Source organism: Balaenoptera musculus, chromosome 6 (genome assembly GCF_009873245.2).
Source record: "Balaenoptera musculus isolate JJ_BM4_2016_0621 chromosome 6, mBalMus1.pri.v3, whole genome shotgun sequence".
NCBI lineage: Eukaryota > Metazoa > Chordata > Mammalia > Artiodactyla > Balaenopteridae > Balaenoptera > Balaenoptera musculus.
The window spans coordinates 59,439,682-59,466,645 of NC_045790.1; the positions used below are offsets into that span (position 1 = coordinate 59,439,682).

The 26,964-nt window shown below is 43.8% G+C and overlaps 1 protein-coding gene across 1 annotated transcript in view; it reads left to right on the forward strand.

Moving 5' to 3' along the window:
- Positions 1 to 247: 247 nt before the first annotated feature.
- The window catches only part of GLDC (glycine decarboxylase), a 101,096-nt gene continuing 74,379 nt past the window's right edge, over positions 248 to 26,964 (forward strand). The window contains exons 1-3 of the mRNA XM_036855462.1: positions 248 to 720; positions 1,256 to 1,334; positions 22,217 to 22,352. Of these exons, the coding sequence (XP_036711357.1) occupies positions 466 to 720; positions 1,256 to 1,334; positions 22,217 to 22,352 (470 nt within the window). The 5' untranslated portion in view covers positions 248 to 465. The remainder of the gene's footprint in view (positions 721 to 1,255; positions 1,335 to 22,216; positions 22,353 to 26,964) is intronic.

The following is a 26,964-nucleotide window of genomic DNA, read 5'->3' on the forward strand; positions in this document are numbered from 1 at the left end:
GGCCTCTGGCACCGAGCGCATGGAGCGCCCCCACCCCGCGTCAACCAGAGATGGAGTAGGAGTAATTGAGAATGGAAGACTCCGGGCGAGGCGCAGCAGTAGTCAGCCGATGGCCTGAGGAGGGGGTAGGGAAAGGGGGCGGGGGCGGGGTAGACCCCGCCCCCGCCCTTCCGTTCACTCCCATTGGCCGAGCGTTTCCTGGCCGTATCCCACTGCCCACCCCCAGAACGACGCTTAAAGTGTGCGAAGCAGGTGCCTCGAGTGGAGTAACAACTTTGCGCGGGTGTCCGGGCTCCGCGCGGCACCCATTCATTGCCTCTGACCATCCATCCGTCCCTTCGGTCGTCCAGCAGGGAGGGGCTCCAGCCACCCGGGGGCAGCCGCTACCCAGGGGACCGCGACCAGAAGAGGAGCCGAAAGCGCGGCTGACCCTCGCCGGCCCGGCAGGGGACGGTGACCACCACCATGCAGACGTGCGCCAGGGCCTGGGGGCTGCGTCTGGGTTGCGGAGTCGGGGGCGGCCGCCGCCTGGCTGGAGGCGCGGGGCCCTGTTGGGCGCCGCGGGGCCGTGACAGCAGTAGCGGCGGCGGGGATAGCGGCGGGGCTGGGGCCTCGCGCCTCCTCGAGCGCCTCCTGCCCAGACACGACGACTTTGCTAGGAGGCATATCGGCCCTGGGGACAAAGACCAGAGGGAGATGCTACAGGCCTTGGGGCTGGCGGTAAGGACCCCAACCCGGCCCTCAGAGGCCTCACCCTGCGCCACCCGGGTTCTGCCCGTACGGCCTCCCGGCCCCCGCCAGGAGCTCTGCTTCGCTCGGCGTGGGACCCGCACCCTGGCCCGGGGCCCCTGGTGTGGGAGCAAGCACGCGTGCTCGGTCCGCGTGCCCCAGCCTGCTCCCACCAGGTTACTTTCTCCACCCGCTCTTCGCGCCTCAAAACCGTATATTTTTCAACCTAAGTCGCCCTGCAGATGAGCTCTCACTTTGCAAGAGGAGGACCTCCTGATTTATCCGATTATCTCCCGTTGCCCACTGAAATCCAACCCGGAGTGGCCGAATCACTACCCCGACTCATTATTTTTTTTCTCCAGTGATTTTTGGTTTGTTCAAAGTTCTTTTTAAAAAGAAACCCTAATTAGACAATTTAAATGAAGTTTCCCACAAGCCTTTGTAGCTGCAAAATACAGAGGTGACTTTTAACTGAGAAGCAATTTCCTCTGCCTTTAGTGTTCACGGACTTGCGTTTTAATTTTAGAGCATTGATGAACTGATCGAGAAGACCGTCCCCGCCAGCATCCGCTTGAAAAGACCCTTGAAAATGGATGACCCAGTCTGTAAGTGACCGGGAGACTCCGCTTGCTCCGGCCTATTTGTCTTCTATGGTCTTTGAAAGTCCAGCTGTGGGTTAGGATTGCTCAGGAGGGAGAATGTTTATGAAAATAAATCAGCGTTGGGTACCTCACGGGGCGGAAGAGGGTGGAATAATTCAGTTCTTTATCTCAGTGAGGACACAGCAGACTTTCCAGGGGAAGGCAGTGCACAAACACGTGTAGAGGACTCCCAACTTTCCAGGCACCTGTCCCAGGCCATGGTTCTCCCATCCTTTGGCTTGAGAGGTGTCATCACTTCTCTGCAGATCAGGATACTCAGAAGGGAAAAGGAATTGCCTACAGTCATGCAAACAGGGAAGTGACAAAAATGGGAAACCCAGACATCTGGCCTCCTACCCCAAGGTTCTTTATACCACAGTATATTCAGATTGTTCTCTCTTACATCCAAATTTTACTATTTATACTTATTGAAAGGCAGCAGTACTTTTAAAGCCTGAATGATTTTTATAGAGAAACAGAAATAAGATTCATGCTTGATTAAGAAATCTTAGTTTACCCATAGACTCTCTTAGAATTTTATTTTTATTTATTTATTTTTATTATTTATTTATTTTTAAAATTCAAACAGAAAGAGAATTTTATTTTATATTTAAAATATCTTTAATGGTCTGAAGATTATTTGACTTCCATGGACTGAGCAAGAATCCACAAAAAAATTAAAGGCAAATAGGCAGAGCTGAAGAGCTTTTTTTTCTTTTTTTTAATAAACAGGAAAGAATTCTCATGGTTTTGAATCATAAAAATGCTATCTCTTACTTCTGGAGTCAGGTGAAGAGAAGACAATTGGTTTGTTTTAGGTTTTAGGACAGAAGGGATATGTGGAAGGCAAGCTTTATTTTGTTTTAAAGTATACAACTTGAGGTATGAAGCAGGTCTAGCTCCAGCTGGCTGATGCTGTAATTCAGGGTGTGCTGAGGACTGCTCCCTTTGTTAGTTTCAAATCTGAACCATTTCCCCTGACGGCAGGGACCTTGTTCATAGAAGAAGATACGCTCTTTTTGTCCAATTGAACTGAGTGAGACTTGGGGATAGCTGGAAGCCTTATCTACTTCAGTTTTAGGAAATCAGAATCCTGATTAATTGAATGTTTAGAGTGAAGAGTTATATATTTTTAAAGCAAGCCATCGGTGAATATTTGAACAAGTAAATGCCCTCCTGAGACTTTCAAAGTCAGGACGTGTTAGGTCAGCCCTTTTACTGTATACTCTAAAATAAAATATTCCTGAAGAAATTAGCGTCTAGGAACCATGTCAAAGTTATCTAGCCTTTTTTAGTTCAGCTGCTTGTTTCCAGCTGACTAATTTGAACCTTGGGGGATTCCATTTCTCCTCCTCTCTTTAGAAGCAGACTTCTGATAAGTAATTTGCAATTTAAGTGTAAACTTTAAACCCAGCTTCTGTGAGACTTGGGGCTGGTTCCATCTGGTTAATCTGAGGTGACTCAGAAAATATTGCACAGTCAGGAGTCCCCCCCTTGCCTTGAAGTGGGCTGGCTCTCCAACAAAGCTTGCTACTTGGAAGTGAGCTGGGGGCGGAAATGGGGAGGATGGGGAGGGGGAGGGGGAGGTGGTGGTGGGCGGCACAGAATGCATCAGAAAGGCATCAGTGTTTTACTCTGAGCTGTGCACACGTCATGGGTAATTAATGTGTTCCACGTGCGGAGAGCAAATTGGTACAGGTAACCTCTAGTAGAAGCATTTTCATTTAACAGTGGAGCAGCATTATCCAAACTTGGTTTCACGTGAATGCTGAATGCCTGTGTTCTACTGTAGTCAGAGGAATTCTAGACCAAATATTTGTTCACTGCATACAGAGAAAACTAATAAGAGCTAGTTAGATGAGTCTTAAATCCCTCATTGCTGAGTAAAAAGAAGATTGTGAGAGCTGTAAGCAGCAGGGAGATACTTGGGTTAGTTCTTATGCATAACTTTATAATCTCAAATCTTTATGTAGTGCTTACCATGTACTGGGCACTTTTTAAAGTGCATTTCATGTATTAATTTAATCCATATTACAACCCTGAGGGGTAACTACCATTAACAACTCTGTTTTAAAGATGAAGAAACCATGGCATACAGAGGGTAAGAATCCTGCTCGAGGTCACCACTGGTAAGCGGTGAAGGCAAAATTCATCCCACACAGACCAGCTGCTGTTCACACTCCAGCCATCAGTCTACATTGTCTTCGTTGTGTCCTCTGCAAGGGGGTGGGTGTATAAAGTAGAAAACTCCTGTCCTGACTCTTCCAAAGCATCCAATTTATGGGTATGCACAAGGCCAATCACACTGGAATCACTCTGCCATTTGCCAACTGCCCTAGTGGAAATGCAGCGGCAGGCTGAGAGCACAGGTGTGAGAACACTCAGGCCCACTGCCAGGGCGAGGGAAGGGATAACAAAAGTTCAGGACTAGGGCTGGGTATTGAAGGATGAGTAGTTATGCTCTGCTGGACAAGGCTGGGGGAGAGTGCTGGAGCTAAAGGGACCAGCTTGTACAGGACAGAGTGGCCTGACAGAGTCAGGGAGGTACAGACAGTTCAGCTGTCCCGCAGGATACTCCCCCTCCCCTTGGACACTTCAGGAAGTGCCTTGAAAGAAGAATACCTTGATCATTAGTTGGCTTCACAGTAAGCCATACTTTAGAGAAACAAGCAAAGATATTCAGTTCAAAACCCTATCAGATTCATCTAGTCAAGTGACTTCTCCATCCCTCACTGACATACACAAAGAACAAAAAACTAGAAGGCTATATGTCAGTGCGAACATTTGTTTCTCTGGATGGTGCCGTTATGGATGATTTTAGATTTCTTTTTATTCCTTTGCTTTTTCTAGATTTTCTATAATAACTATGTATTTATTTTATTAATACAAAATTTAAATACTTTATGAACCATGCCAATCACTTTCGGCTATGCTATGCCTGTCTGTATAGTATTTTCAGTGAAGCCATCTCAAGTGAACCAGACTGAACTAGCCTGTAACTTCACAGAAGCAGGGTTTAAAGTTTACACAAAATTGCACGTTGCTTATTGTGAACATGCTTAGGAAGAGAGAGGAGACACTAAACCCTTTAATGTTCAAGTTATTCAACCAGAACTGAGCGGCTGAGCTGTCGGAATGAGACTTTTGACGGTCTTGTGAGAACTTAGTGTTCTAAGAGATATCGTTTAGAGTGATTTTAATAAATGGTTAATGGAGGGCAGTGAGCAGAGGGAGGGGGTGTTGTGTAACGCAGCTGCATGTGGTGACTCTGTCACCCAGGTGGGGTTGGGCACTCTTCCATTTTTTTTTTAAATTTATTTTTGACTGCGTTGGGTCTTCGTTGCTGCGTGCGGGCTTTCTCTAATTGCGGCGAGCGGAGGCTGCTCTTCGTTGTGGTGCACAAGCTTCTCATTGCGGTGGCTTCTCTTGTTGAAGAGCATGGGCTCTAGGCGTGCGGGCTTCAGCAGTTGCAGCACACGGGCTCAGTAGTTGGGGCAGGTGGGCCCTAGAGCTCATGGGCTTCAGTAGTTGCAGTGTGTGGGCTCAGTAGTTGCAGTGTGCAGGCTCAGTAGTTGTGGCTCGTGGGCTCTAGAGTGCAGGCTCAGTAGTTGTGGCACATGCTGTCAGTTGCTCTGCAGCATATAGGATCTTCCCAGACCAGGTATTGAACCCGTGTCCCCTGCATTGGCAGGCAGATTCTTTACCACTATGCCACCAGGGAAGTCCATGAGCACTCTTCTGAACTGATCCCAAGGACACCTACAGGGCAGTTGTTCCCCTGGCTGTGGACGTCAATTATCTTTCAGCTGGATTAAGTCTGTTGTGAGGTGCAACCTGTAAACTCTTCAGTCTGTGACAAATCTCTCCTTTGGCCATTCCTAGCTCCTTCAGTTCCCAGCACATATGAATTATTATTTCATCTTTAGGATAATTCCAATGGATTTTCATTATACAACTGTGGAAATAAATAAAGACCAGCCAAATGAGAAAAGCAAAGGCTGTTTGTTCTGAACTTGCTCTAGGAGTCAGACTTCTGTTTTGCAGAGGAGTGGGAAGACCTCATAGTGAAATAAAGGAAAGGCTTCAGGTGTGCCCTGTTGGCCTGGGCAAGCTGGTGGTCCAATTAAAGCAGGGCTTCCTATGTGATTGGTTAGGGGTGCTTGTTTGGCTTTGTCTGGTTGGTCCTAAATTGGAAGCAAGGACCAAGAGTAGGGAAGCTGTCAGTTATTAATCAAGTCCTGGCCCTTTTGGGCCAATTGTTATAGAAGTTATCATTCATTTTCCTCCATTGTCACTGGAGATAACAAAAGATGGCTTTCTGCAAGTCTAATCTGTAGCAGGCTGACTTCAGAGGTGGTTTATTGTAGATAAGAGGGTTGGTTTCCTGAGTAGGTTGCTGCAGGTTGTGGGTGAAAGTTCTGTGGTCTGGCTATTCCTTATCTATATGTTTAGACGCTCACAGCAGTCTGTTGTCCTTGTATTTTTGTCATAAATTCTTGTTAGGCAGACCCCTGCTGATCTGACTGATACCTTGGACAGTCAACCTATTGCCTAAATTGTAAGTGTTTATGGCTATTTACTATAGGCAAGGAACTGTGAGGATAAATGTATGAAAAAACAGTCACTATCCTCAGGGAGCTTCCATCTTAACATAAATTGATTCAGAAAGTTAGTGTCCAAGATGTCATAAGAAATATGAATAAAATGCTGTGAGTGTACAGAAATGATGTGAAATTGGATAGCAAAACAGGGATTTCTGAAAACAATGTGAAAAGTTTAAGTATATCTTTTCCTGTTAGAAAGACAAAATCTTTACATTGACTATGTTTTCTTTGTGTGTAAATATGTTATTATAAGAAGGGAAAAACTCAAAAAGGCAGCTCCTTCATTGAGAAAAAGAAAACGGCAAAATGCAACGTGTGAAGCATAATTACGGAATTATTTGAGTATTGTTATAGTCTCATCCTGGATGGAATTTTTTTTTTTTTTTTTTTTTTTTAAGAGTAAACCCCTATGCCTTAAATTGTCCTTTTTATAAATTTATTTATTTATTTATTTTTGGCTGTGTTGGGTCTTCGTTTCTGTGCGAGGGCTTTCTCCAGCTGTGGCAAGCGGGGGCCACTCACTGTCGCGGCCTCTCCCATTGCGGAGCACAGGCTCCAGACGCGCAGGCTCGGTAGTTGTGGCTCACGGGCTTAGTTGCTCCGCGGCATGTGGGATATTCCCAGACCGGGGCTCGAACCCGTGTCCCCTGCATTGGCAGGCAGATTCTTTTTTTTAATTTATTTTTATTTATGGCTGTGTTGGGTCTTCGTTTCTGTGCGAGGGCTTTCTCTAGTTGTGGCAAGCGGGGGCCACTCTTCATCGCGGTGCGCGGGCCTCTCACTATCGCGGCCTCTCTTGTTGCGGAGCACAGGCTCCAGACGCGCGGGCTCAGTAATTGTGGCTCACGGGCCCAGTTGCTCCGCGGCATGTGGGATCTTCCCAGACCAGGGCTCGAACCCGTGTCCCCTGCATTGGCAGGCAGATTCTCAACCACTGCGCCACCAGGGAAGCCCGGCAGGCAGATTCTTAACCACTGCGCCACCAGGGAAGCCCTGGATGGAATCTTAATAGAATAATTATGCTGTCAATGATTTGGGGGATTCTGGAGTGTTTTCCAACACCACCGAGCAGTTTTCAGTTCTCAGGGTACACCAACTGGTTGTCCTACAATTTAACTCACTTCTGATACTGTCTACCTGCATATAGCATCAGACCTCACAGATTAAGTCCCCCAAAACTGCCCCCACTTCAGATGACAATCACAAGTTAGAGTTGTCACCTGGGCTTCTGACCAACAGGCTATAAATTGGACCCCCTCCTCTGGTTCAATTAATTTTCTAGAGCAGCTCACAGAACACTAACATTTCCTTACATTTACTAGTTTATTATAAAGGATATTATAAGAGATACAGGTGAACACCCAAATGAAGAGGTACATAGGGTAGGGTCTGGAAGTGTCCCGAGCACAGGAGCTTTTGTCCCCATGGAACTGGGGTGGACCACTTTCCCAGCACAGGGATGTATTAGCCAGCCGAGAAGCTCATCAAGTCTGCTGTTTTTATAGAGCTTATCCTGCAACCCCTCCCCCCTTCCTTTTCCCAGAGGTCAGTTGGTGGGCCTGAAAGTTCCAGCCCTCTAATCACTTGGTGTTTTTGCTGACCAGCCCCATCCTGAGGCTATTTAGGGACCCCACCCTAATCACTTGATTAGCAGATACTCAGGTGTGCTCAAAAGGACTTGAGTATGAATAACACAAGATACTCCTGTCACTCAGGAAATACCAAAGACCAGAGATATTTCTTATTATACTACAGGGATATTTCAGAAAAATATGTGGTGGTATATCCTGATAAAAGTGGAGAGGTGAAAAGAAAATATTTATTTTAAAAGAGATGAATCCTAAAATAAATTGTGATCAGTTTTTTCCCCTTCCTTTTGAAACTAGAACACCAAACGAGAAATCTCAGTCTTTGTAAAGTATCATTTTTAAGCATTAACATGTTTTGAACTATCAATCTAAGTAAGGATGTAAACTGAAACAAGCTCAAATTACCAGAAATTTGAGTTTATCTGGGAATAGCAGAGGAATTGCAATTTAGGAGACATGTGCTGTAGAAGCTGCAAACAAGTTATTGAGGGTCTGGGGCAGGTTGTGTTTGTGGGCAGGGAGCACAAAGAGAGGGACATCCAGCCAGAACCCAGCCAGTAAGTTCATTGGCTTGAGTATGGAGAGATTCTTGGTGGATGCTCATTGGTCCAGAGATAAGTCTCAGTCTTCTGTAAATCAGGCGTTTACAGGAAATCAGTCTCTCAGTTCTTAAGTTCTGTTCTTCTGAGGGAGCATGTGTGAGATTCTCCATTTCATATCCTTGGGTTCCATCTTTTTTTTTTTTTAGTAGTCCTTTTTCTGCTGATAGCACCTTATCTTCATTTGGCTGTATGAGTCCCATCCTTTTCCTCTTCAACTTTATGTTTCTGCTGTCTCAAATTGTTCCTTTTTTTTTTTGATTTTTTTGTGGACGGGCCACATGGCTTGTGGGATCTGAGTTCCCCGACCAGGGATTGAACCTGGGCCACAGCAGTGGCCACCAGGGAACTCCCCTTGGGTTCCATTTTGGATTGAAATCCTTTCACAGGACTTGCTTATTTTTTGACATGCAAGGATACAAACATGCTGACATATGGTGATGAGGGACCAAATAGGTCATGTGATTGAGACAAAGAACTTAAAATGTAAAACAACTTTTTCCTTTTCATCTTTTTAAAGGATCATGGAATTCATCCAGCACCATCAAAGATTTTATGTAAATGGAATTCTTTAACAATATTTTAAAAAATTGGCACTTTTTTAGAAAAGTTACTGTATTAGTTATCTCTTGCGTTATAAGAAATTACTACAAAACCGTGGCTTAAAACAACAATGAACATTTATTATCCTCACAGTTTCCGTGGGTCAAGAATCCAGGAGCAGCTAAGCTAGGTGGTTCTGGCTGAGTCACTCATGAGGTTGTGGGTCGCACATTGGTGGACGCTCAACCAGGGCTGGAGGAGCCACTTCCAAGGTGGCTCATAAACATGGCTGGCAAGTTGGTGCTGGCTGTTAGCGGGAGGCCTGGGTGCCTCCTCACATGGGTCTCTCCACAGACTGCTTGAGTGTCCTCACAACATGGCAGCTGGATTCCTGCAGAGCCAGTGATTCAGGAGAGAAGGAAAGCCAGGCAGAAACTATTCTTTTTATGACCTAGTCTTGGAAGTTCTATAGTATCATTTATATCATATGCTGTTCATAAGAGTGAGTCACTAAGACTGGCCCAAATTCAAGGGAAGGGGAATTAGTTTACACCTTTTAAAGGGAGGAGTGCAAACAAGATTGCACACATAATTTTTTTTAATAGACGTTCCTTTTTAGAGCAGTTTTAGGTTCACAGCAACATTGAGCAGAAAGTACAGAGAATTCCCCTATACCCCTTGCCTCCACATATGCACAGCCTCCCTCATTATCAACATCCCCCATCAGAGGGGGACATTTGTTACCACTGATGAATGTACGTTGACACATCATCATCACCCAGAGTCCGTAGTTTACATTAGGGTTCACTCTTGGTGTTGTACATTCTGTGGGTTTGAACAAGTGTATAATGACATGTATCCACCATTATAGTAGCATATAGGGTGTTTTCACTGCCCTAAAAATCTTCTGCAGAGATATTTTAAAAACTACCACATTCATCTAAATTAGCATATACTTGCTATCATAAATTATAATGAATTTTATCTAACTTTTAAAAGTACTCAATGCTATCAAAATAAAATATACTGTGCTTTAAATATGGTATTACTCTTGAGGACTGTTGAGGTACATAGGGCCATTTGCCCATACACTAAATGCCCCAACCTACTCCCCTTTGTCACCATTGGGTTATAAGCCACTATTACCAAATCTATGTCTACAGCCTCCTCCATCTACTTTCAGTCCTTGAGAGACTTCAATGGAAAATACAATACTGCTTTAGGCACTGAGGGTGCAAGAATCAGGAAGTAAAGGGTGAAAAATATATGGTCCCTGACTGTAGGTTAAAACTGATAGGGAGATAGATACTGAATAGCTCCTTAGGTCTGCAAATAGGATGAATGGTTTAGCTGAGGTTATGGCATGAGCAGAGGCTTGGAAGTGTGGACATGCCTCAAATAACCTAACGTGGTTATTTGAAGATGGTGAGTAGACCATGTGTGTAGAATATTGAGCTGCAGAGAGGTATGGAAAGCAAGGTATGGAGGGCCCAAAGCCATGATAAAGGATTTGTTTTCCTCTACATAATGGGGAGACATTAACAGTTATTACAGAGGGAAGTGACATATTCAAACTGTGTTTTGCAGAGTGCCTCTGAGATAGAGGCAAGGAGAGCAGCTGGGAGATTGTTGGAGATTTTATTGTATATTTTTTATTTTGGGCTGCCTTGGGTCTTCGTTGCTGCACGAAGGCTTTCTCTAGTTGCGGTGAGCGGGGGCTACTCTTCGTTGCGGTGTACGGGCTTCTCATTGCGGTGGCTTCTCTTGTTGTGGAGCACAGGCTCTAGGCACGTGGGCTTCAGTAGTTGTGGCTTGCGGGCTCAGTAGTTGTGGCTCGCAGGCTCTAGAGCACAGGCTCAGGAGTTGCGGTGCATGGGCTTAGTTGCTCCGCGGCATGTGGGATCTTCCTGGACCAGGGCTCGAACTCATGTCCCCTGCATTGGCAGGCGGATTCTTAACCACTGTGCCACCAGGGAAGCCCTGTTGGAGATTTTAGAGGTGAGATTTTAAATGTGTCTACCAGGAAGCAGTCACCAAGCTGATATTAGATATGTAAGAGTGGGAGCAGGAGAAGGCAGGGGAGCCTTTAGACTGTGATGCAGGTCTGACCCTGGTGGAGGGGGAGAAGGATGGAAGAATTGGGTAAGAAGAATCATAGACTGCAGCACAGATCTAAAAAGTTTTGGTCAGACTGAGCAGAGTCCTTGAACCAAAGTCACCCATCAGAGGAGTCCCACATCTTACAGGAATGGGTCTGCATTAGTTCTCCTGCTGGGCTTAGTATCAATAATTGCCTGGGAGCAGCCTGTGGGAAGTATGGTTTTGGTACAAACATGGTGGTCGGTCCAGAGGGACAGCAGGTAGGACTGTCAGTCAGTCAGTTTCTAGGCTGAGTGTCTTGGGGTGATGGAGATGTCATTAACAGAGAGCAAACAGGGAGAAGAGGAGGGTCCTAGAGGAAGCCTAGATCATGGGTGTTGTTTGAGCAGAACTGAATTTGAGGTGCTCAGGAACATGCATTTGAAAAACCTGAATCAGTAGTTGGAAATAACGAGTCTAGAGCTCAAGAGAGAGATTTGAGATGGAGTTGCAGATTTAGTGAGTCTTCTGAATGAATTAACGAGAATGAGTGAGATTTCCTATGGATGGAGTATTGGGAAGAAAGTGGAAACCAGGATACTGGGAAATAGAGCATGGAAAAGGACACAGGCAGAGCAGCCTGAGATGAAGTAATCCAAGAGGCCAGAGGATACATTTTAAGTCAGGGGTTTGTGGACCTCAGTGTCATATTCTGGACCTTTCTTAGGCATAAGAGAGAAGAAAGTCCACATGATGACATAAGGACACTCCGAGGTGGGAGGAGTTTAGGGGCTGCCTGTCTGATGATCTAAGTAAGAGGCAGGAAGGGCGAGACTGAGCATTAGAAAAGTGAGAAAGTGATCATCTGGGTAGTGAGGAGCCTAGATCACCCTGCATGGAAGTCCTGCTGAGATTTAATGGCTTGAATCTGTAAGGTTTGCTAGGATCCCCTCACCCAGCATCATTTAGTGACCTGGGAGCAGGAACAGAGAAATGGGGTGCCTGAATTTAGCTTAGTTTGAGGATTGGTAAAGTCAGGTGGCCAAGGACTTCAAGGTCCACACAGGCTGGCTGGGGTGGGAGACAGGTGAGGCAGTCCCATCCGTCCACATTGGGATGGGAGCTCAGTGACCACCTTATGGGAATGGGAGTGGGGGGCCTGACCTGCTAAACCTCTGAGTCAGCTCGGGAGCCTGAAGGGGGGTGGTGCACAATGAGGTTGTGTGCTGCTTGCAGGAGGGTGAGTGTTGTGGCTTCTATTCCTTATGTCCTCTTTTCACCCCACCAAATGGCACTGTGGTTTGCTTTTAGAAATCTCTGTTACATGATGTGTGAAGAACTTTGATCTCGTTTTGACTGCTCAGGTTTGTTTTACTTGTTAAACCTGAAGTATTTTAATAAAAATGCAAACTGGGAATTTTAGTAAGGATTCTCAATGTCCATATCATCCAATGTACTAACTGATTAAACAATAAGGAAACAAAATTTTGGAAAATATGAAATTATTGTAGGCACTGTATTATTTCACAGAACTTGCTTAATAGCTGCAAGTTTCCCTTTAGAAATGTTTCTCTGAAGCTCATGCCTTTAGGGATGTGAGAACGGCTTGCACATTGATTTGTCATTGTGGATTCTGTGATGGGTGAGTTATTGTGAATATTGAGCTAACTATATGTGGGAGTTGAGGTGAATTTTCATTCACTTGTATTTTCTGAGCACCTAGTATGTACCTAGCAACCACTATGCCCCTGTCCACAAGGAGATTATAATTTAGTTGGTGAGATTCTTGGCTGGATTACAAATTTCTCCATATGCCTGTATTCCTTTGATCTATAAAAATTCTCTCTTTCCTGCAAACATGTTAAATTGTTTGAGGTGGACTCAATACATATTTGTCCCTTCTTGTTCTTGCTCTGCTGGCCATGACAAGCTACTCACAGGGCAGCAAAGAGGAAAAACAAACACTCCAGGACTTCCACTCTGATTCTCATTTCAAATTGACCATTTGGCCTGCTTACATAGGTCAACTGGTGTTCCATGTAAATATAATAAATTGTAATGTTTCTCTGTACACTTCTTTTGTAAATGTTTATAGATTGAATGAAAAGGGGCGGTTGAGGAGGTCTCCCACAGAAAGTAGTGTGACCCAAGTCCAAGAAGTAAATAACAGACATGTCCCCACTACCCCACCATGGGATGCTGTTCTGGGTTTCCTACAGCTGCTATAAAGATCTTGAACCTGTATATCTCTTGGGTGAGCAGGCAGAGCTCTAGGGACTGCTCGCTCCTGTGGAGACGAGGGACCATGGAGCCATCAGAAACACGGATTGGACGTGCCTTGGCTCCTCTCGGCTGGAAGTGCCTGGCTGGGGGTTCTAATTCCCAAGACTCATGAGGGGCTGGGTGAGCTGGGGTATTAATTGGCTGAGCAAGAAGATGGGAAAGAGCCTGGCAGGATTAGGGTTGGGGGGCCAGAGCCCCAGGTCAGGCCTGTGTGGTGCTGCCCAGACCACATCCTGACGCATGGGGTGGGCGCCCCTCTGCCAGTCTTGAAGGGTTTTCAATTCAAAGAGTTCCCATGTCATTATTCTGCGTTAACAGAGCTTATAGATTGGTTTGCCTTCCTGGACTGAACAAATGCTATAATTCAACAGACTGTGGTTGTGAAACCCTCCTTTGCTAGGGAAAGAAACTTGACAAATAAGAGGGAGTAGGGTTTAATGGGCTGGGTAAGTGGGGTTAAGCCATGCTTAAGCCCACTTATTTATGGGGGAGGGAGAGAGGTGCTGCAAATGATTAGGCGAAGTTAGAAAAAGGCTACGCATTAGGATGGAGTTTGTAGGCAAATTCTGGCTTCCACTCAGGAAATCAGAAAATCCTGATATATGCTATCATCCATGGTTTGTTTATCTTGAGACCCCAGACTCCACCCCATGGTTCCTGAGCAGCTTTGGCAAGAAAAATGCTAAAGCAGTCTCTGTCCTCCCATTTTAGCCCCAGCTCTTCCCTTCAGCCTCAGGCAGAAAAAGCCTTTTCTGGGAAATTCAAATACGAGTTTGTTGGTTTTCAGTCCTGATGATTTCCTTAGAGCCCTTTTCTGAGAATCTTGCAAAGCACATGAAGGGCAGGGAGTGGGAGGGAGGCTCTGTTGCTGGTTGAGTAGCTGCCCCATGCTGGGTGTTGCTGGGCTGCCTGGAAAATGCTCTGCGGACAGCCAGCCACTGTGGGGACGGCAGATGTCCGCACCCATGTATTTCACAAGCAGGATTTTGTTCTGGGTGTAACATTTTAACTCAATTTAAATTTTTTGAATAAATAACACAGGCATATTATCCAAAATTCAAAAGCATGAAAAGATATACAGGGTAAGCAAGACCCCTTCTCACTTACCAGTTTCTTAAGAATCATCCCAGAGATATTCTGTTAATATATAACATATCCATATATATTTATTTTTTAATGTAAATGGTAGAATAATATATACTCTGTGGAAACTTAGGCATAATATTTTTAGATTGTCAGAAAAGCAAAAGCAAAGCATGGATACATATTTCCATATAATTGTGGCAAAAAAAAATTGTGTTGTGTGTTTGGGAATGGGTTAAGGGTGGGGAACAGTGTGTGTGTGTGTGTGTGTGTGTGTGTGTGTGTGTGTGTGTGTTGGGGTGTAGCAGGTATCTTGACCCACGTAGCCTGCCTGTTTATTCTAATGACATTCTCCTAGTTCTTGTCCAAGTTCACATGTATGGGAAATTAAAACCTAGGCCTAGAAATTTAACAACTAAATCAGCTTATTCCTACCAGAAAGTATATTTGGGGAAGTGGTTGGTACAAAATTCTCCTTGACGTTTTAGGTGCAAGTGACAAGGGAGTTACTATTGGAAAGGCTCTTATATGGAATTATGTAAGGAGGAAGCATTCATTCTGAATTCTGAGAAGCAGGAACATTGTGAGACCCACCTGTAGTTTCTTAGGGAATGGTGCCCAGGTCACTGAACTCTGTTCTTGGTACATTAGGACCAGGGCGTTATGCAACGTGCTGAGGTAGAGGAATAAACAAGGTCAGAAGCAGGTATTTATTCCACAAGCAAAGAACTTAACTGCTTAGATCGCTGAAGGATTGAGGACTTTCATGGCTGGGAGGGCACACTAATGCAAGGTCTGGCTGCTCTTTGAGGCTGTAGGCAGACGTCTGGAGAATGACAGTTTGTCTCCAAATGTTTCGTTTTTATTTATTTATTTATTTAATTGAAGTATAGTTGATTTGCAATGTTGTGTTAGTTTCTGGTTTACAACAAAGTGATTCAGATATATATATATATATATATATATATATATATATATATAGTTTTTCATATTTTATATATATGTATATCTCTCTGTCTATCTATATACATATAGTTTTTTATATTCTTTTCCATTATGGTTTCTTACAGGATATTGAACATAGTTCCCTGTGCTATACAGTAGGACCTTGTTGTTTATCCATCCAAGTGTTTTTTTTTTTTTTTTTTTTTTTTTTTTTTTTTTAAATTTATTTATTTATTATTTATTTTTTTAATTTTTGGGTTGTGTGGGTCTTCGTTTCTGTGCGAGGGCTTTCTCTAGTTGCGGCGAGTGGGGGCCACTCTTCATCGCGGTGCGCGGGCCTCTCACTATCGCGGCCTCTCTTGTTGCAGAGCACAGGCTCCAGACGCGCAGGCTCAGTACTTGCGGCTCACGGGCCCAGTTGCTCCGCGGCATGTGGGATCTTCCCAGACCAGGGCTCGAACCCGTGTCCCCTGCATTGGCAGGCAGATTCTCAACCACTGCGCCACCAGGGAAGCCCCATCCAAGTGTTTTTTAATGGACATTCCCTTTCTCATTCTGTCTCATTTCCTCCCTGGTTTGTTTCATTGTCCTTCATATTCAGGAAGATAGTTACTGGAATTGGGCCTGTTAACAGGAAGAAGCTGTTTTTGTCAAGTTGGAAGGACAAGAGTGAGGAATGTGCACTGCTGTGGGGCTCACTCTGGGGGGAAGCTGATCATTTTCCTCTCTCCTCTTTGTTCACACAGCTTTCCTGGGGCTGTGCTGCCCAGGGTTTGGATGACACAATTGCCTTTTTAAAATGCTTCTCTTACTATGTAGGTGGAAAAGACTGCCACTTTGGACTTAAGGATCCCACACTATTTCTCTAGAAAGGCATTCTTTTCCAAGGGAGAAAGGAATCTAAATCTATCATGAAGTACAATGGTGGATATTGCATGGTTAGGATTTGGGCTTTTATTCAGACCAATCATGCCCCCAAACTTGCTCTTAGAGACTGCTTCTGCTATGTTCCATTTCAGAGAGGTTCAGCGGTAGACCTCTGATTGTGGACTTTTCCCTCTTCTCCCCTTTTCTCCATGTCCATTGGATCTTGGCATTCTTTAACACGGTAACTCAAACTCTGGGCTCCTAAATGTACTAGGTTGGCTCTTCTGCTGATTGGACCAAAGTCAGATTTCATTAGTAGGTATGAGAAATGGTGACCAGTGAACAAACATTAGAAATAATCCAGACACTCACTAAGTTGTGTTTTTGGGGGGTGTTTTTTATTAAATGTGACTGGTAAAGCCTGAGGTCTAGATTTTTTTTAAATTTATTTATTTTTATTGACATATAGTTGATTTACAATGCATCAGGTGTAAAGTGATTCAGTTATATACATATAACTGAATTCTTTTCCATTATAGGTTATTAGAAGACACTGAATATAGTTCCTTGTGCTATATAGTAGGTCCTCGTTGTTTATCTATTTTATATATAGTAGTGTGTATCTGTTAATACCAAATTCCCGATTTATCCCCCCTTCCCCTTTCCCTTTTGGTAACTATAAGTTTGTTTTCTGTGTCTGGGAGTCTATTTCTGTTCTGTAAATAAGTTCATTTGTATCATTTTTTAGATTCCACATATAACTGATATCATGTGGTATTTGTCTTTCTCTTTCTGACTTCACTTAGTATGATAATCTCTAGGTGAGGTCTTGATTTTATCACAGTAAGAAACAGTTTAACTCTCTGTTCTTCAAGTCACAGACTGTCTTCTAGGTTGTCATGATGAGCAACGGATGAGTGAATGGTAAACGTTTCTCAGACCATTATAACTTTCAGAAGCATGACCAAGTACCTACCCTACTCTTTTTTTTTTTTTTAAATATTTATTTGGTTGCACCAGGTCTTATTTATTTATTTATTTTTATATTTATTTTTGGCTGTGTTGGGTCTTCGTTTCTGTGCGAGGGCTTTCTCCAGTCGTGGCAAGCGGGGGCCACTCTTCATGGCGGTGCGCGGGCCTCTCACTATCGCGGCCTCTCTTGTTGCGGAGCACAGGCTCCAGACGCGCAGGCTCAGCAATTGTGGCTCACGGGCCCAGTTGCTCCGCGGCATGTGGGATCTTCCCAGACCAGGGCTCGAACCCGTGTCCCCTGCATTGGCAGGCAGACTCTCAACCACTGCGCCACCAGGGAAGCCCCTACCCTACTCTTGATGGCTCATGAGTGTCCATTAGCTTGGTGTACAGAGGACTACTCATTCTATTAACTCACTTTGTTCCCAGTAGAATGTAAAATTGGTTGTCAAGACCAGGCTATGATGAGGGCCAATCAGGGAATACAATTGTCCCTCAGTATCCAGGAGGGATTGGCTTCAGGCGCCCCCTTACCCCCACCCTCCACCGTACCAAAATCCTTGGATGCTCAAGTCCCTTATATAAAATGGTGCAGCATTTGCATATAACCTACGCACAACCTCCCCATATACTTTAAATCATCCCTAGATTACTTATAATACCTAATACAATGTAAATGCTATGTAAATAGTTTTAATACAAGGTAAATTCTATGTAAATAGTTGTAAATACGATGTAAATGATATGTAAATAGTTGCCAACACTGGCAAATTCAAGTTTTGCTTTTTGGAACTTTCTGAAAATTTTTTTTCCGAATATTTTTGATTCTTGGTTGAAATCCACAAATTTGGAAGCTGTGGGTCCTGGAGGGCCTGCTGTATGTGTATTAGCTCTATCTGGGTAGGGGCAGAGCCCACAGGTGCTTGGAAAATTTGGTCCCATAGGGACTAGAGTATATCTGTTATAGGATTATTTGGTTGCACCAGGTCTTAGTTGCAGCAAGCAGGCTCCTTATATGTGGCATGCGAACTCTTAGTTGTGGCATGCATGTGGGATCTAGTTCCCTGAGCAGGGATCGAACCCCAGCTCCCTGCGTTGGGAGCATGGAGTCTTAACCACTGCGCCACCAGGGAAGTCTCCTCTGTTACAGGATTAAAAACTTGTGTGTCTCAAGTTTGAACATTTTTATGCTTCTGGGTCTTATCTATAATTAATTTTTTTGCTCTTCTTTTATGCTAATTGGCCTTTAAATTTTTTCAAGTGTTTTATCCAAGTGTGTAGGACGTTGGCAACTATGAGGGATGATGATATGTATTGATATATGGACACCCTGAACTGATGTGGGATGTGGCAGTGGGTTCCTGGCTAGTCTGCAGTGGTGAAGGCATATGGACAGGATAGGCTGCAGAATGGACGAGAAAGGAACTGGGCTCTAACTGAAGCTCTTTCACTGGGCACACGAACTTGCACTAACATCCTCAGCCCTGCTGGGAGGTATGAGAGAATGGGTTTTCTCGCAAAAGGAAGAATCAGGTTCCTCCACCATTCTAGTTGAGAGTTTAGGGTCTCCAGGTAAATATCAACATCTCTCGTAGCAGCCACTGATGTTTTATGTACTTGTTTAGGTACCTGGGGTTAGGACTTCAACGTATCTCTTTAGAGGATACAGTTTAACCCTTTAACCCATAACACTCCCTGGACCATCTCCCTCCTGGACTATTGTGCTGGCCTCTTACCATATCCCCCTGTTTCCAGAGTCTCCTCTCTGACCTATCCACACTACCAATAGAATTATCTTTCTGTAATGTAGAAAAAAAATCATATTACTCAATACTCTATGACTCTCAAAGGTTAAACTCTTTTTTTTTTTTTTTTATTAATTAATTAATTAATTTATTTTTGGCTGTGTTGGGTCCTCGTTCCTGTGCGAGGGCTTTCTCCAGTTGCGGCAAGCGGGCGCCACTCTTAATTGCGGTGCGTGGGCCTTTCACTGTCGCGGCCTCTCTTGTTGCGGGGCACAGGCTCCAGACGCGCAGGCTCAGTAGTTGTGGCTCACGGGCTTAGTTGCTCCGCGGCATGTGGGATCGTCCCAGACCAGGGCTCGAACCCATGTCCCCTGCATTGGCAGGCAGATTCTCAACCACTGCGCCACCAGGGAAGCCCCTCAAAGGTTAAACTCTTAATTTGACAAAGTCCTTCAAAGACCGTTCTCATTTGAGAGCTGGACCTTTTGTCCTCATGGCATAATATGGAACAGGGACCTGTCCGTCTTGCACAGGATCTTGATTGAAGCTGGCCTTGCTGAATTGGGTGTGGGCCAGGCACTGCTAATTTCCCCTCCTACTGGGCTTCTTAATCACTCTGCCCTAAGAAGACTTTGGGAAGTGATTGGATTTCTTGCCTGATTGTTCCTAAGGATGCTGTACTTGCGTATCTCCTCAGATATTGTTTTATTGTACTCTCACCTATAGTTCCTAAGTTTTCCATGGAAGAAGGCAAGATTGTCCATCATAAGGCAGTAGGGTTGTATTTACTCATGAAACCGATACTTGTAAACTGATACTTACTCCTCTCTTTTGTTAGTCTGGCAAAATGACACATCTCTTGTGAATTTATTTACTGTGAAAGCAAGTGGGATGGGAGGGTAGGATGGAAGGTGACAGTGTTTTCAGTGAAGATAAAGAAGGATTAATGAGAATAACAGTCACAGAGTTCAGTAGAATTAAAACATCCTGAAGCATCTTCCTAGCCAGTTTGCCGTTTTAGAGATTGTTGTACCTAGATCTGTAACAATAAAATCAATCAATTCCAAGATTTAGTGACTGAGTCCCTAATTTTTTTTTTTTTTTTGGCTATGTTGGGTCCTCGTTGAGGCATGTGGGATCTTTTGTTGTGGCACGCGGGCTTCTCTCTAGTTGTGGCGTGCGGGTTTTCTGTTTCTGGTTGTGGCGCACGGGCTCTGTAGTTGTGGTGCGCAGGGTCCAGAGCGCGTGGGCTCTGTAGTTTGTGGCTCGCGGGCTCTAGTTGAGGCGCGCGGGCTCAGTAGTTGTGGCACGCGGGCTTACTTGCCCCGTGGCGTGTGGGATCTTAGTCCCCCAACCAGGAATTGAACCTGCATCCCCTGCATTGGAAGGTGGATTCTTTACCACTGGACCACCAGGGAAGTTCCTGAGTCTGTAAGATCTTAAAGGGGGCAGACATTTGCCTAAGTAGTTAAATCTCAGTTAAATTTTAGTAGCATGATCTAACTATATGCAGAGGGGCAGAGAAAGAACCAGGTAAGGTCATTTGTATCTAGAAAGTATCTTTCAGTATAAGTGCTATACATGTAGCAGTTCGAAATCTGGCCCATTCAGGAAAGTGTGGAAGCTGGAGTTAGTCTGGGTAGCTAATTTAAAACCGTGTAGCCTTAGGTGAGTGGTTCTCTTCAAGCCTTAGTTTCCAAAGCGATGTGGAAAGCATTTGGTACAATTCCTGGCAAAGAGTAAGTGCTCAAAATGTCAGATGCTGTTATTACATGCATGACCCAAAATAGGCTCTCATCTGCATCCGAGGACTTTTATAATTCCTCCTTAATTACCTAGTTCCCTAATGAAAATGCTGGTCAAGACTTTCCTGGTGGTCCAGTGGTGAAGAATCCGCCTTCCAGTGCAGGGGACGCAGGTTCGATCCCTGGTCAGGGAACTAAGATCCCACATGCCGCAGGGCAACTAAGCCCGGGCACCACAACTATTGAGCTCACGCGCCTCAATGAGAGAGCCCATGTGCCGCAAACAACAGAGCCCACGCGCCCTGGAGCCCACACGCCACAACTAGGGAAGAGAAAACCCGTACGCCACAACTAGAGAGAAGCCTGAGTGCCACAACTAGAGAAAAGCCCATGAGCCACAACAAAGAGCCTGTACACTGTAACGAAAGATCCCGCATGCCTCATGACGAAACGAAAATCCCATGTGCTGCAGCTAAGACCTGACGCAGCCAAAAATAAAACCAAAGGGGGAAAAAATAAGGAAAATAAATAAATATAAAAAAACCCCCTGCATGTGGGTCTTTTATTACTATTATTTTTTATAAATTTATTTATTTATATTTTTTATTTTTGGCTGTGTTGGGTCTTTGTTGCTGCACGCGGGCTTTCTCTAGTTGCGGCGAGCGGGGGCTACTCTTTGTTGTGGTGCGTGGGCTTCTCATTGCAGTGGTTTCTCTTGTTGAGGAGCACAGGCTCTAGGTGCACGGGCTTCAGTAGTTGTGGCTCGCGGGCTCTAGAGCGCAGGCTCAGTAGTTGTGGTGCACGGGCTTAGTTGCTCCGTGGCGTGTGGGATCTTCCTGGACCAGGGCTCGAACCCATGTCCCCTGCGTTGGCAGGCGGATTCTTAACCACTGCGCCACCAGGGAAGTCCTGCGTCTTTTATTATAACTGATATTTTCTTGGTTGAGTGAAGGGCCTTTTATAAGTAGCCCTTTCAGTGACACACAGGAAACAGTGTCAGAATTAGCACGGCAATTTTAGAGAATAATGTAGGTCATGTGTTATTTAAGACATACCAACTATTGGTATAAGGCAATTTAAAAGGGAAAACAGGGCTTCCCTGGTGGTGTAGTGGTTGAGAATCCGCCTGCCAATGCAGGGGACATGGGTTCAGGCCCTGCTCCAGGAAGATCCCACATGCCGCGGAGCAACTAAGCCCATGCACCACAACTACTGAGCCTGCGCTCGAGAGCCCCCGAGCCACAACTACTGAAGCCCGCACGCCTAGAGCCCATGCTCCGCAACAAGAGAAGCCACCGCAGTGAGAAGCCCGCGCGCTGCAACGAAGAGAAGCACCCGCTCTCTGCAACTAGAGAAAGCCCATGTGCAGCAACAAAGACCCAACGTGGCCAAAAATAAATAAAATAAATTAACCCCCCCCCAAAAAAAAATAAAAGGAAAAATATTTTACTAAGAACAGAATTTTTATTTGGTGTAAATAAAACATGTAAAGGAACAGAAGAAAACTGGAATGAGGCAGGTGTCAAAACTGGGAAATTCTGACAAAGCCAAAAAAAGAAGAGCCAAAAAAAATTATGAGGAACCAACCTTGAGGAGTAACTGAGTGCTGTTTGGGGATGTTTCAGGTTCCTGCATCTAGTACTTAGTGTTGCTGAGCGGATGATTCTTATATTTTCCATATAGCTGTTCTCCTCATGTCAATATTCAAACAAAACTAGGGCTTTAAACTATAACTAGAGCTCTCTTTTGAGACATTTTCTCTCTGTAACATTTCTCTCTTTCCCACAATCAGGTGAAAATGAAATCCTTGCAACGCTGCATGCCATTTCCAGCAAGAACCAGATCTGGAGATCATATATTGGCATGGGCTATTATAACTGCTCAGTGCCACAGACAATTTTGCGGAACTTACTGGAGAACTCAGGATGGTAATGTATTTCTTGATGAAAAACAGGAGTGCTGTGATTTGTTTTGCATGACTCTTTCTGTGTCCCCACCCCCCAAAGCCTCAGAACTTGCCCACTGACACCCATACTCTAGTGCTATCCGTAACCTGCAGGAACCTACCTGGCTTTCTCTGGCTTGGGAGATTTCCTTATTCAAATGTAGAGGACTTAGAAGCTTCTTTCCACTTTTATTCCCATAAAATAATCTAGAGTTCAGAATTGTGGATGCTGGGCATCTCTTCCTCTTGCTGACTCCGTGTTTGTTCTCAGTGAGCGTTTTTGAGCAAGATATCAAACCTGCAGGTGGGCAGATTCAGGGCTTTATTCTTTGGAGACACTAGGATTTTAGGCTGTCTGAGATTACTCAGTGAGTCAAAATCTTGGTCCATTGTCTTCTCTCAGGATTTTAGGAGCTACAGTTAATTATACCCTCCTCCCCTGCCCCCTGCCCCAAACCAATATTCTGGGTTTATGACCAACTGAAAAAAGAAGACGTTGTATCAGGTAGATGGAGATGAAAATGTTCGCTTTATTACTTAGCACTTTGTAGAGAAAGAGAACATGTGCATTCTGTGAACAGGCTCTTCTAGAAACAATCAAAGACAAGCCTGAGCTGTTAATGCTGTTACTTGTTCTGCCTCCACCTCACCTATCAGGTGACTCATTCCTAGTCCTCTAGGGGGTGGGGTAGGGGGTGTTCTTGTCCCTGCCCACTCTGGCGGCCACAGGTTGCACAAAATGAAAATGTTTCTCCTGCGCTTGAGGAAAACTTCCATGCTATCTTGCTTTTCCATTCCTGTTTGCTGTATGATAGAAAGAAGGAAACAGAGGTTCACGTCCTAGTATACACTAAACCAGAAAACACCTTGGGTACTTCTTAACGGGCAAAGACCGTGGCTTCAAAGGTGCCTGAGAGCAGATCAGAGCATCTGCTTCTTCTGCCCACTGGGAAATATTGTCTGACTATGGAGGAGGAAAGATGGGGACCCCTGGGCCTTTCTTTCTCTTGTTTTTGGATCAGTGCCATTGTATACACCAGCATCTTTGAATTGAAACTTTATTTCAACTGATAACCTTATCTCCAAAGGAATGTGTGCACTTACCATCTCTAGCATAGAAACAAACCAAGCCTGGGAAGGCTTTGATACTTCCTGGGTGATTTTTTTTTTTTTTTTAAGTTGGTTGGTGTACGAGGTAGATTTAATTTTTAGTAGGACCATTATTATGCAAGGACAAAGTGATTGCCTCTGCAATTCAAAGGTATTTATAGCAAGATGCAGAGACTATCTTTTAGGTTAGCATATAGAAAAAAAATCAACTTTAGTAAAGGGAATGTGGACCCCCCCATGGGAAAGCACGGAATTGCCTCCTTTGAAATACTAAGCACGTGCTCCACAGCAATATATCTTAAACATTTGCTGAACACTTCACATCTGTTTTAAAAATAGGTTTTATTTAATAAAATTCTATCAGAGTTAATTTGAATCAAATGATCAAAATTCTCATTTCAGTATAATCGCCTCATATAAGAAGCTGTCCACCTGCCATCCTATGACAGACTATTGAGACAGCTGTTAGTCCATTTTTTTCCTCAAAAACAGAAGTAAGTGCCTGCCTGAGAAGACTCAAAGCTACCCCCCAAATTTACTGTTTGTTCTAGTCAACTCCTGAAGATGGGGTCCGTGTCTCCCAGCTTCTGAGGTTGGGTAGGAGCCTAACTTCTTTTTTTTTTTTTTTTTTAACAATAATAATACATATTTTATTATATCATAAAACCTAATTTTGTCATCCTTTGAGCTTCATTATTCTTGCTCAATCAGAATAGCAGATAATAAAGTATGATATTTACACAGTTCAAAATTTGGTAAGAGATACAGGTGTTTTGATTTCATGGGAATACAGTTTTCTTACAAATTACACATTTCTGGAGCTTGTAGCAATCACGTTTGCCCCCCTGAAATTGATGATTTTATTCTATGTAAGAGTATTATAAATTATAATGAGGTAAATTATAATGAGGAGCACATAGTCATGATTCTGTTTTGGCAGATTTATTTTGAAAATAGGGATATTATCAAATGTTGGTTTAGTATTTTTAAATAATTCATCAGAAAGTGATTTTTTAAATGCTATCTCTTTAAGCAAACTTCCCTTGCTTCTCAAAGTTCAACTTATTACTGGTGGTAATGAACTTCCTTTGCTTCTTAGAAACAAAATTTATACCTGAGCATAGCATGGGAAATAATTCAGGTTTCATCTTCTACTGGAGAAGTATTTAAGGTAATAAGGATTAAAATTTCCATAAAATTTGATCACAGATACTTATATTTTAAGGTACACACATTGGAGCTAAACTCTGGAATCACTAAAATACAAACATTGTATCTATCTAATGCAATTTTTCTATTTCAATTTAAAACAATAAACATAAATATCTTTGGAATATTTGGGGAGCTTAAGAACTTTTTTTTTCTGCATAGAAATATCCTTCCTTTAAATTGGTCACAGTATCGTTTCTGACATGATATTTCACGTTTGAAGCCCTGTTTTTACTTACCTTTAATTCCCTGCATGACCAGTACTATCATCTAGGAGGAGCCTAACTTCTATGAGCACCAGTTAGCAAACCCAGATGGGTTTCATGTGGGCGGCCCCCTTCCTGTTTTTGTAAATTTTCATTTCCCAGACTCTACTGAGTCCCTGCTCATTCCCCTCCCCACTCCCTCATTCTCCCTTTAAAACATCTAGTCACCTCTAAAACACACACACACACACACACACACACACACACACAAACACACAGAGAAACATGCAGCCCCATCTAAGATTACAAACGTTGACAATTTTGACATTTTAGAGAGTAAACCTGATACCCTACGTAATTTTAAACTTTGCACAAGGTGTTCTTAGTACTAGGAATAGATGTACTGTTTTGACTACTTACCATATGTGAACTTACACTCTGAGCTTACACTCTGTTTGAACTTACAGTCAAACAAACATAGCGGTTTCTGTGTGTTTGAGTCTGTGAGTGAATATGTGTTGGGCCGTCAGCACAGCGGGCCTTCATCTGGTGCCTAAAGCCCAGACCTGTAGGTCTGAGGACCAAGACATGTGTGTAGCTCAGGGCATAGGTTAGACTGGGTGGGAGGCACAGCGCCTTTGCATCTTTTGTCTGCTTTTGCATAAGTGCAAAGGTAGTCCTGATTGGTGAGGGTGTTTGTCCTAGATGCAGTGATTCACGTCTCATCATTATAGAAGCCAGATCTGTTGGCCTAATCACTCCTGCATTGCTTTTGGTTTCAATATGCTCCATTTCTTTATTTATTAATAGGAGAACAGGAATGAACTGTCAAAGAAGTAGTTTTTCTGCTTTGTGTGTGTGTGTGTGTTTGTGTGTGTGTGAACACGTGTGAAGGTATTTGTATTGCTGAGGGCTTCTTTTCCCCTGGGGTATTGGTAAAAGTTTGGATGGTAAACTCCAAGTTTGATTTCAAAAGCAAATGGCCTGTCTCCTCCTTCTTACAAAACAAGCCTCCTAAGTACATGAATGGGCTGCAGCATTCCAGCCGTCTGAATACTGGCCAGCTGTCTTCGCTCTTGGTGGCCGCACAGAGTATTCACCATATTGCTTCCTGGCTATGAGTGGATATGTTCATTTACTTTAGGATCCGCCAGAGTTTTGAGAGGGAGACAGTGTTGTTCTTTGCTTTTCAGTTCTGGTTTTGGGGTGCATTTTAAGTATTGTTCCTTTGCATTCTCCGAAAGCTGATCTGAAACAGAGGGTGATACTGGCCCTTGCCAGCCCTGATAGGGAGGGCTGTGCACATGAGCGTGGGTAGACTTCACATTATCACCCTTCTGAATGGTTGCCATAGAGATGGAACCAACAAATTCCGGTGACGTGAGGTGAAAATAAATGGGTAACATAGCCTCCAGAGAATACAAACATTTGGGCTCTTACAAGAAGATTTACATTAGGCCTAGAATATATTTTATGGGGTCTACTTTTTGAAATTTTCTATTGCTGATAATATCAGTTAACTAATATCAAAACACTTACATTTCCCTTGTGACTATTTCTGCTTTGTGTAATGTTGGCACTGGGATTAAATGAGAGAATCTCATGAATGTTTGTCTTCCTGCAACTCCCCCACGCCTTTTTTGGTTAAAATCGTAGAGAATACTGATTATTTTGGAATAAATGTTAATGCCATGTTGAATATATCATGCATCCTTTTTGAGCGGAACAGAATGCCTTCTTGGATATGCAGATACTTTTTGGGTTTTAATATTAAAATATATCTAGAAACAGAAATCAATTGAGTTAAATATCAGTTGGAACATAGAAATTGTAGATTATGGACATTTTCTTGATCACTGTTTTGCCTGAGGCAACTAAACCCTTTTATGCAGGATGGCAGGCCCTGTGCTAGCATTTTTCTCCTGAAATGAGGGTTTATTTAGTATCTCCAGGCTTGAGACTCACCAATCCTTGTCCATTAATAGATGATTTTTAAGACCATTTATGTCTGTTTATTAGTGTAAAAAAAAAGTGTGGATTATAAAAGAAGTTTACAAGTAAAAGAAGTAG